The 11,426-nt window shown below is 42.4% G+C and overlaps 1 protein-coding gene across 1 annotated transcript; it reads left to right on the top strand.

Moving 5' to 3' along the window:
- The first annotated feature begins 119 nt into the window (after positions 1-119).
- LOC139410750 (N-acylethanolamine-hydrolyzing acid amidase-like) lies at positions 120-11,092 on the top strand. Its single transcript, XM_071156216.1, has 11 exons — positions 120-840; positions 1,254-1,418; positions 1,618-1,741; positions 1,927-2,017; positions 2,100-2,185; positions 2,307-2,479; positions 6,905-6,967; positions 7,055-7,121; positions 8,312-8,340; positions 8,712-8,781; positions 10,369-11,092. Exons 1-11 carry the CDS (start codon positions 674-676, stop codon positions 10,387-10,389), a joined length of 1,056 nt encoding a protein of 351 aa, XP_071012317.1. The 5' UTR covers positions 120-673; the 3' UTR covers positions 10,390-11,092.
- The last annotated feature ends 334 nt before the right edge of the window (positions 11,093-11,426 follow it).

The raw sequence follows: 11,426 nt of genomic DNA, 5'->3' as shown, positions 1-11,426 counted from the left end.
ATGAGTGACGTATTTAAAGGGGAGTGGCTATTCTAACAGCGTTCCCCAACTGGTTGTGCAGTATAGCACCGTTTCCGTTGAATTTAACGTAAAAACGTACTATACGCAGACCAGGCTTGGGATCCGCATATCTGCTGCAGTTGTCAGATGATATACTCTCACCTTGAAGCGGCAATCTGCAGTTTAAACAACAACAAAGGTTAACCCGCCACAGATTTGGCAAACGGCTGAGGCTGGAGAATTGTAACCACGGAATTCAAAGACAGAGCTATTGATTAAAGAACTGACCATCCATGAGATCATTAAACGTTTTAACCATGTTTTGAAACTATACAGAGTTTGTTTACAAAGGAGTAAAACAAGTGTATATTTTGGATTCTGATGGGGTTACACAGTTTAACTAAGTCCATGAACAATGTGTAAGATATACTCTACAATAATCAATTGCTATATATCATTCATTTAAATGTCCGAAAATGTTACAATCGCAGATTGCCCCTTAACCATGCTCACAGGCGCTACCCCAAAGAGTTAACCATGCTCACAGGCGCTACCCCAAAAGAGAAACAGGAAGTTATGGAGAAGTTGCAACGATGTTGCCTGTAAAGTTGCGCCCATTTGAATTGGAACGCACAAGTTCCTAGGCTACTGCCATATCCGCGAAAAGGGCACAATGTTGTCAACATTGCTCCTGCTTGGTCTGGTCGTTTCATGTGAGTCAGACTTCGCTCCAGCTGTGGTCAACGTCAGCTTGGATGATCCCCCAGAAGTGCGATGGGCGCCTCTATTTAAAGTTTTTGATGTCGACTACCTGGTGAAAGCAGGTGCTGAAGTGATTGAGTAAGTGCTTAATAATGCGGAATGCCTATTTACAGAAGTTCTAGTTGCCTCCAAAAGTTGGTTTAATAATGTTTGTCTCAAACGGTAAAATATAGATTTTTGCTTTAATGTCACATGATGGACAGGACTTTTGATTATGTAGCCTAAACCTGCATTGCAGAAGTTTTACGTCAACTTCAGTATATGGACATTGATCAGACTTAACCATTTATTTTCACTTACCATTCAATATGTCAAATATGACAAAATGTGCCATGATATGTTGTTTGCATAATATCTGTGCTTGCAGTTTAAATATGTATGAATATCTGCAGGCATACAGTATGTTGACCGACACAATGTGAGTAGCCTAAGCTTGCACATGGTGTTGATTAATATTAACACCCAAAACGTAATATTTTTTGTTGTTGCAGTGCCACTGTTCCAAAATGGGTGCATCATGCGGTAACTCCGATTGTGGAGGCCTTGGAGAAGTATGTACCTCCTCCATACGCAGGGGAGATCAGAGGAATGGCCTCATATTTTCGAGGGAGCCTTTCCGATGTCATCCTTCTCAACTTTGCCTATGAAATATCAGCGTATGTATGAACTGATCTGCTTTACATGTAGGCCTACTGATACAAATGCCATTCAACCAGTTGAAACAAGAATGTAGTCACAGCTTCTTGTTGTCAGAAGCACAAAGAAGAAGAATGAAAGTATGTGTTGTAAGAACCCCCCCCCCCCCCCCCCCCCCCCCCCCCTTCATGACTTAACACGCTCCTATTGCATCTGTAGGTTTTGCACTAGTATTGTAGCTCAGGACACAAGTGGACGTTTGTATCATGGCAGGAACCTTGACTACCCACATGATATACTCCGGAATCTCACCATCAATGTTCTCTTTCTCAAAAATGGAACGGTATGTTACACATGGTTACACAGCTCAACCTTTACATCTGCAGTTTCACTTCTGCAAGGCCAAGGTGTCAATCAGCCGATAATGCCAGATAACTTAGTTTGGGCACTGTGAAGTAAATCTGGAGTGTGATGTTAGGCTGAAAAAGGGTCAAGTAAAATCCCCTCCTAATTACTCAACTTTTCCAGGTGGCTTATCGTGGTACGTCTTTTGCTGGCTATGTCGGGCTGTGGACCGGACAGAGTCCAAATAAATTCACAGTCTCTGGTGACCAGCGTGGTAAGGATTCACTTTATCTAATGGTCCAGGACACATCCATAAAGGTGTGAGTCAGTCATTTAAGGCAGTGTGTTATCATCAGGTGAAGACCACTGGTGGAATTGGTGGAAGAACTGGGTCTCTGCTTTCCTGCTGAAAAGATCTCCAGTCAGCTGGCTGGTGAGAGAGGTACGTCAGGAAGTTTAACCATCAACATCCACAAAAATCAACACTTTGCTAACCACAAATTACTATTATGGCTTGTCTATTAACCTACTATTGTGGCTTGTCCTTTCTTGTTTTTCTTCAGACGTTGGAGGAAGCAGCAGACTTTCAGGATGCTGTGATGCGGCTGTCCAAAATCCCAATCATCACAAGTGTGTACTACATCATTGCCGGAGTAAAGCCTGGGGAAGGAGTGGTGGTTACCAGGGACAGGAAGGGCCCAGCTGATATCTGGCCTCTGGAACCCTTAAATGGAGGGTAGGAAATGAGGGGTCTCTTCCATAACACAAATTGTATTAGTTTGTTTTAAGAGCTGCTGAGATTTATAAAGCTGAGTTATGCTAACTGTTATCATTGAGTCTGACCCATATTTCCAACCTCCCATTTTTATATTAAGTCAATCAATCAATCAAATGTATTTATAAAGCCCTTTTTACATCAGCCGATGTCACAAAGTGCTATACAGAAATCCAGCATAAAACCCCAAACAGCAAGCAATGCAGATGTAGAAGCACGGTAGCTAGGAAAAACTACCTAGAAAGGCAGGAACCTAGAGAGGAACCAGGCTCTGAGGGGTGGCCAGTCCTCTTCTGGCTGTGCCGGGTGGAGATTATAACAGTACATGGCCAAGATGTTGAAACGTTCATAAATGACCAGCAGGGTCTAATAATAATAATAATAATAATAATAATCACAGTGGTTGTAGAGGGTGCAACAGGTCAGCACCTCAGGAGTAAATGTCAGTTGGCTTTTCATAACCGATCATTCAGAGTTAGAGACAGCAGGTCCAGGACAAGGTAGCACGTCCGGTGAACAGGTCAGGGTTCCATAGCCAGAACAGTTGAAACTGGAGCAGCAACACGACCGGGTGGACTGGGGACAGCAAAGAGTCATCAGGCCAGGTAGTCCTGAGGCATGGTCCTAGGGCTCAGGTCCTCCGAGAGCAAAATAATTAGATGGAGCATACTTAAATTCACACAGGACACCGGATAAGACAGGAGAAATACTCCAGATATACAGACTGACCCTAGCCCCCTGACACACAAACTATTGCAGCATAAATACTGGAGACTGAGACAGGAGGGGTCGGGAGACACTGTGGCCCCACCCGACAATATCCCCCGACAGGGCCAACCAGGCAGGATATAACCCCACCCACTTTGCCAAAGCACAGCCCCCACACCACTAGAGGGATATCTTCAAACCACCAACTTACTACCCTAAGACAAGGCCGAGTATAGCCCACGAAGATCTCCCCCACGGCACTAACCCGAGGGGGGCGCCAACCTGGACAGGAAGATCACGTCAGTGACTCAACCCACTCAAGTGACGCACCCCTCCTAGGGACGGCATGGAAGCGCACCAGTAAGCCAGTGGCTCAGCCCCTGTAATAGGGTTAGAGGCAGAGAATCCCAGTGGAGAGAGGGGAACGGGCCAGGCAGACAGCAAGGGCGATTCTACGCTCCAGTGTCTTTCCGTTCACCTTCACACCCCTAGGCCAGACTACACTCAATCATAGGACCTACTGAAGAGATGAGTCTTCAATAAAGACTTAAAGGTCGAGACCGAGTCTGCATCTCTCACATGGATAGGCAGACCATTCCATAAAAATTGAGTTCTATAGGCGAAAGCCCTGCCTCCAGCTGTTTGCTTAGAAATTCTAGGGACAAGGAGGCCTGCATCTTGTGACCGTAGTGTACATATAGGTATGTATGGCAGGACCAAATCGGAAAGATGGGTAGGAGCAAGCCCATGTAATGCTCTGAAAGTTCAGAGTAAAACCTTGAAATCAGCCCAAGCCTTAACAAAAAGCCAGTGTAGAGAGGCTAGCACTGGGGTAATATGATACAATTTTGGGGTTCTAGTCAAGATTCTAGTAGCCGTGTTTAGCACTAACTGAACTTGATTTAGTGCTTTATCCAGGTAGCCGGAAAGTAGAGCTTTGCAGTAGTCTAATCTAGAAGTGACAAAAGCGTGGATACATTTTTCTGCATCATTTTTGGACAGAAATGTTCAGATTTTTGTAATGTTATGTAGATGGAAAAAAGCTGCCCTTGAAATAGTCTTGATTTGTTAGTCAAAAGAGAGATTAGGGTCCAGAGTAACGCCTAGGTCCTTCACAGTTTAATTTGAGACGACTATACAATCATCAATATTAATTGTCAGATCCAACAGAAGATATATTTGTTTCTTGGGACTTAGAACTAGCAACTGTTTTGTCTGAGTTTTAAAAAAAGTCCTGGAGAAGATGTTGGCAACTCAACTTCACTCACACCTCAGCACTAACAAGCTTTATGAGGCGTTCCAGACCAGCTTCAGACCCATGCACAGTACTGAATGCTGTTAATGACCTGCTCGTGGCAGCAGATACAGTATCCCCCACCATCTTAATTCTTCTGGGCCTCAGTGCTGCTTTTGAAACAGTAGATCACATCATTCCACTGCAGTGCCTCACAGGGAACACTGCCATCTGTGGGACTGCCCTAAACTGGTTCACCTCTAACCACAAGCAGTGCGTAATCCTCAATGTCCACCATAACCTGCGGTGTCCCACAAGGGTCGACCCATTTTCTTCCTGCTCTACATGTGCCCACTTGGCCAGATCTTCAGACAGCACAGTGTCCAATTCCACTGCTACACAGATGACACACAGGTGTACATTAAAACCAAGCCTGACACATCTGCTTTGTCAACCTTGGATGAAGAACAACTTCCTCCAACTCAACAGCACCAAGACCGATGCAATGCTGATAAGCAACCCCCAGCAGATCACCAAATCCTGCAGCATCCACTCTGCCATAGAAGGCCACATCATTCCCCCCCTCTCCTCAGTCATAACCAACCTGGATTTGATATTTGACCCTGCTCTCTTCTTTAATGCCCACATTAGACTGTAAAACGCAATTCTTTCACCTGAAGAACATCTCCCTAAGAACCTCTCTCACCACTTCTGACACAGAAAAGCTTATCCATGCATTAGTTTTCTCCAGAATTGATTATGGGAATGCAGTACTTGGAGGGCCTGCCTGCGAACTCAATTCATAAATTACAGCTCATTCAGTGCTGCAAGGTTTCTGACACAAACAAAAAAGTCTGCTCACATCACCCCCATCCTTGCTGACCTCCATTGACTACCTGTCTTCTTCAAATAATTGACTTTAACATTCTCCTCTTGGTCTACAAAGCCCTTAATGGCATCGGCCCAGAACCCAGAGCAGAACCATGGGGGACCGTGCCTTTTCCTCCCACCCACCATGTCTTTGGAACTCCATCCTGACAATCTCAGGGCTGTTCAGACTGTTGGGGCTTTTCAAGCAGGCCTTAAGATTCCTCTTTATCGGCTGGTCTACCCTTCCTCCTAGACTTTGTTGCTTTTATGATATGGTTATATATACAGTGGGGGGAAAAGTATTTAGTCAGTTACCAATTGTGCAAGTTCTCCCACTTAAAAAGATGAGAGGCCTGTAATTTTCATCATAGGTACACTTCAACTATGACAGACAAAATGAGAAGAAAAATCCAGAAAATCACATCGTAGGATTTTTAATGAATTCATTTGCAAATTATGGTGGAAAATAAGTATTTGGTCAATAACAAAAGTTTATCTCAATACTTTGTTATATACCCTTTGTTGGCAATGACAGAGGTCAAACGTTTTCTGTAAGTCTTCACAAGGTTTTCACACACTGTTGCTGGTATTTTGGCCCATTCCTTCATGCAGATCTCCTCTAGAGCAGTGATGTTTTGGGGCTGTTGATGGGCAACACGGACTTTCAACTCCCTCCAAAGATTTTCTATGGGGTTGAGATCTGGAGACTGGCTAGGCCACTCCAGGACCTTGACATGCTTCTTACAAAGCCACTCCTTCAATGGCCGGGCGGTGTGTTTGGGATGATTGTCATGCTGAATGACCCAGCCATGTTTCATCTTCAATGCCCTTGCTGATGGAAGGAGGTTTTCACTCAAAATCTCACAATACATGGCCCCATTTATTCTTTCCTTTACACGGATCAGTCGTCCTGGTCCCTTTGCAGAAAAACAGCCAACAACATTCAGTCTTCCCAGCCTGGTGCAGTTCTACAATTTTGTTTCTGGTGTCCTTTGACAGCTCTTTGGTCTTGGCCATAGTGGAGTTTGGAGTGTGACTGTTTGAGGTTGTGGACCGGTGTCTTTTATACTGATAACAAGTTCAAACAGGTTCCATTAATAAAGGTAACTGTCCTCCGAGTGGAGGACAGAGGAGCCTCTTAAAGAAGAAGTTACAGGTCTGTGAGAGCCAGAAATCTTGCTTGTTTGTAGGTGACCAAATACTTATTTTCCACCATCATTTGCAAATGAATTCATAAAAAATCCTACAATGTGATTTTCTGGATTTTTTCTTCTTCTCATTTTGTCTGTCATAGTTGAAGTGTACCTATGATGAAAGTTACAGGCCTCTCATCTTTTTAAGTGGGAGAACTTGCACAATTGGTGGCTGACTAAATACTTTTTTGCCCCACTGTGTATATATTTTTTCTATTAACTTTTATTTTATGCACTAATTTGCTTTTCATTATACAAGAATAAACAAATGTTTTATAATACTATCAGCAGATATTGGGCTTTTAAAATAAGATGCCAAAACTTATCGGGGTGTTTACTCTTGAATGTGTAAATGAAGTGTAGTGTCCTTTCCTACTATAGGTGGTTCAGAGTAGAGACCAACTTCGATCACTGGCTGCCGCCTCCTGCAAAGGACCATCGCAGGTAAACATACTGCTCACTTTACATGACTCCATAATTATATTTTCATTGATTTCATGTGAATGGATGGCTTGTGTATCTTTCTTCCAGAGATGCAGCCAACAAAGCATTAAATGCAACTGGTCAAGATAATATCAATATGGATACAATGTATAAGGCAAGTGGATGGCTGTATGTTATTGCTGAATATTTGTTTAGATAGTATTACATTTGACAATGTTATACTGTATCATTGACTATTTTTTTGACTAAAGTTATCCTAATAGCAAATTCAGAAATACAGTGCATTTGGAAAGTATTCAGACCCCTTGACTTCCACATTTTGTGGAATAATAATGACAAAGCCAAATTTTTGTATTATATATATATATATATATATATATATGAAATCACGTTTACATAAGTATTCAGACCCTTTACTCAGTACTTTGTTGAAGCACCTTTGGCAGCGATTACAGCCTCGAGTCTTCTTGGGTAAGACACTAGCTTGGCACACCTGTATTTGGGGAGTTTCTCCCATTCTCTGCAGATCCTCTCAAGCCTTGTCAGGTTGTATGGGGAGCGTCACTGCACAGCTATTTTCAGGTCTCTCCAGAGATGTTAGATCGGATTCAAGTCCGGGCTGTGGCTGGGCCACTCACGGACATTCAGAGACTGGTTGGCTGTGTGCTTAGGGTAATTGTCCTGTTGGAAGGTGAACCTTGGCCCCAGTCAGGTCCTGAGCGCTCTGGAGCAGGTTTTCATCAAGGATCTCTGATTGGTGGAGTGCTGCAGAGATGGTTGTCCTTCTGGAAGGTTCTCCCATCTCTGCAGAGGAACTCTGGAGCTCTGTCAGAGTGACATTCAGGTTCTTGGTTACTTCCCTGACCAAGGCCCTTCTTCCCTGATTGCTCAGTTTGGCTGGGCGGCCAGCTCTAGGAAGTCTTGGTGGTTCCAAACTTCTTCCATTTAAGAATGATGGAGGCCACTGTGTTCTTGGGGACCTTTAATGCTGCAGACATTTTTTGGTACCCTTCCCTAGATCTCTGCCTCGACACAATTCTGTCTCAGAGCTCTACTGACAATTCCTTCGACTTCATAGCTTGTTGTTTTTCCTCTGACGTACTGTCAACTGTGGGACCTTTTTATATAGACAGGTGTGTGCCTTTCCAAATCATGTCCATTCAATTGAATTTACCACAGGTGGACTCTTTTGAGTCTCATAGCAAAGGGTCTGAATAATTATGTAAATAAGGTATTTATGTTTTTTAATTTTTTTTAAGAAAAGGCGCCTGAATGCACTGTATAAATGTATTTATTTTTAAATAAATGGTTTAAGCATCTTAAATCAGTAATTTTGTCTCCCAGGTCCTGTCAATGAACCCAGTATGTAACAGGTAAGGAAGAAAACGTTTGTTTATTATGTCCTCATTTCTCTCTGTGGCATTCCCCAGTTTGAATCACTGTGTGAGCAGCAGGAGGGAGGGTTCTTGTGCAACGAACATTGCTTTCACTTCCCTTTGCCTTACCACAGCAATAAAGTTAATAGGCCTCTGTTATGAAACTGTCTGAACAAATGGCTGTAGTATATTGTCACTGAAGATCTGAGTAGAATTGTCCCTGTTTTGAAGATTTTCATGTCACACTTGTATTTAAGTAGGTTTCCATTATACCCATACATGCACTAACTGGGATTTGTATGTTTCATATAACTTTCTGTGGGTAGATGGGTGTGTCTTATATTAAAAACATGTTCCTTCTTTCTCAGGATTACTGTTTTCACAACAACAATGAGTGCAGCCAGCCCTGAGAAATACAACACAGAGGTCAGACCAGAGGTAATGAAACTACTGACATGTCTAATCATTGGCTCTCAGTTGTGTCCCAATTAGGGCTGTCATAGTTCATCAGTTAACTTTTTGTAATATCAGTGTATCGTGATTAATGGCATTGTCGGAAAGCATTGAAAATCCTCTGAAAACAACCAAAATACATAATCTATACAGCTAAAACAATGCGATGTTAAAACAAGTTGACGTTGAGTATGGTTACATGCACACAATAATGTGATTAATGTGGATAGTCAGATTAATATAATTCAATTTAAACGTTTACATGCTTTGCAAGAAGAAAGATTTCCCTAATTATCCTGTTTGCACATCTGCAATCAGATCCTGTTTACACATCTGAAATCAGGCTACCTGATGGCACACTCTTAAAAGCAGAAAATCGTCAATCAAAATAAACGTTCTACCACAGCGACCATGTTATTTTTGAGAAGCATATTTGATTCTGAGTACGGACATATAAAGTTTGTATGTGAACTACTTTTAAGACTCATACATTCAGTTGTTCCCAACTCACTTCACTGAGCTAAAAAGGGAGGCTCGCTTGGCTGGTGCTAGCACATGTGCAGATCAGATACACCGCTGGAATGCAGATGAAGGTGTTTAGATGTCCTAATAATTAGAAAGTAAAAAAATAAATAATAATAATAATAATCAGCTTATGCCCACTTCGATTCTGACCTTACACCGATTTAAGATGAGCAGAGTAAGGTGTTTACATGACTATTGCATAATCAGTTGTATTAATGTCCATGTAAACATACTCATCGAGGTTAAAGAAAGTGTGCTTTATAAATTAACCTGATTTTGCTAACCGTTACGCTGGACAAAATCAAGACAGCATTACAAGAATATTGACATCTGTATAAAAAACAGATCTTAATTTACAGCTCCAATTTGAGCAAATTCTTAATTTGCGGCCTCCCGGGTGGCGCAGTGGTTAAGGGCGCTGTACTGCAGCGCCAGCTGTGCCACCAGAGACCCTGGGTTCGCGCCCAGGCTCTGTCGTAACCGGCCGCGACCGGGAGGTCCGTGGGGCGACGCACAATTGGCCTAGCGTCATCCGGGTTAGGGAGGGCTTGGCCGGTAGGGATATCCTTGTCTCATCGCACACCAGCGACTCCTGTGGCGGGTCGGGCGCAGTGTGTGCTAACCAAGGTTGCCAGGTGCACGGTGTTTCCTCCGACACATTGGTGCGGCTGGCTTCCGGGTTGGATGCGCTCTGTGTTAAGAAGCAGTGCGGCTTGGTTGGGTTGTGTATCGGAGGACGCATGACTTTCAACCTTCGTCTCTCCCGAGCCCGTACGGGAGTTGTAGCGATGAGACAAGATAGTAGCTACTACAACAATTGGATACCACGAAATTGGGGAGAAAAAGGGGTAAAAATAAATATAAATAATATATAAGCATATGTCCATTCTCAATGTTCTATACTATGGTGTAAAGTTCTGTAAATTAGACCTACTGCATTATGTATGGTCATGCGCACGTCACTGATGTTGCAGATCAAAACATTTGTTTGACAGGCAAAGCATCATTGTGGTTGTTGATTTAACCTTCTGTTTCCTGTGTTTCCAGGGCTGCCATAGCAATGAATAATGCTGAGTCGTGGACCAAAACCATGATTATGTTGTTGTCCAGAAAGGGCAGAGCAGAGATTTTCTGCATTAAAAGTGCCTTTTTTAAATGTTTTATTCCATGAGTTGTTTGTCATGTATTTTTTTAGGTGATAAAATTAATATATTTTTTACCCAAAATGTTATTTGGAAATATGAATTATGATTATGTCCACACACATTGAGTCTAGTGTTTTAGAGTGGTGAACATGATTATATTTAAATAAAGCTCATTTAATTTTGATTAATTCATGCAACATAAAATGCCTTATGTGAATTTATACAGATCATCCACTGTCAAAATGAGTAATAAAACTAGTAATACAAATCCAATGTTTCTACATTGTTGACCTAGCAGAGAGCTACTGTTACTGCCACAAAATGAATACATCAGTAATACAAACCTTTTGAATTTTAGAAATAATACAGAAACAATGTCTCTGGTGCCTGCATGTTTTAACATTCTTCTCTAAATAATGAATATTTCACAAGTGATACGTTCCCCAGTGTCTGTGTTGTGGGCTCGTGTATATGTATGTGTGTATTTCAGGAAAATGGCTTCCTGGATTCCCCCAAGCAGCTGATTGGTCGGCCCCATTGCGGATTGGAGCTCTGGTCCCGCCCTCTCGTCAGGAGACGCAGCTGTCTGCAATTACCCACTGCTTCTGCAGCTGGATAAAAGCCAGATAAAAGCCAGCGATGGGGGTTGATGGCTGGTGTGCAGCTGCAGTCACGGGTCAGATACACAGAGGAGATGATCAGTGTGTTGAATTCATCCAGGTAGAGCACTGGCACCAGGTGTTGGGATGCAGGTTTGCAGCAGGAAACCTAAAAAAGGGAAGGACACTGCACTTAATTTACACATCCAAGAGTGAACACCCTGATATGTTTTGGTATCTTATTTTAAAAGCCCAATATCTGATGATCATATTCTAATAATAATACATTACATTTGTAAAGCCATTTTCAATATACAAGAATAACCAAAAAGTGCATAAAATAAAAGTTAAAATAGAAAAA

The sequence above is a fragment of the Oncorhynchus clarkii genome, chromosome 6 (genome assembly GCF_045791955.1).
Source record: "Oncorhynchus clarkii lewisi isolate Uvic-CL-2024 chromosome 6, UVic_Ocla_1.0, whole genome shotgun sequence".
Lineage (NCBI taxonomy): Eukaryota > Metazoa > Chordata > Actinopteri > Salmoniformes > Salmonidae > Oncorhynchus > Oncorhynchus clarkii.
Note: the sequence above shows the minus strand (reverse complement) of the source record. Positions and strands in the feature narration are given on the sequence as shown.

Excerpts from the sequence above, each read along its gene's own strand:
- LOC139410750 (XM_071156216.1), top strand. The coding sequence starts at position 674 with ATGTTGTCAACATTGCTCCTGCTTGGTCTGGTCGTTTCATGTGAGTCA. Across the intron at positions 2,018-2,099 it reads AGTCTCTGGTGACCAGCGTG|GTGAAGACCACTGGTGGAAT; the intron begins GTAAGGATTCAC and ends TGTTATCATCAG. Across the intron at positions 8,341-8,711 it reads ATGAACCCAGTATGTAACAG|GATTACTGTTTTCACAACAA; the intron begins GTAAGGAAGAAA and ends CTTCTTTCTCAG.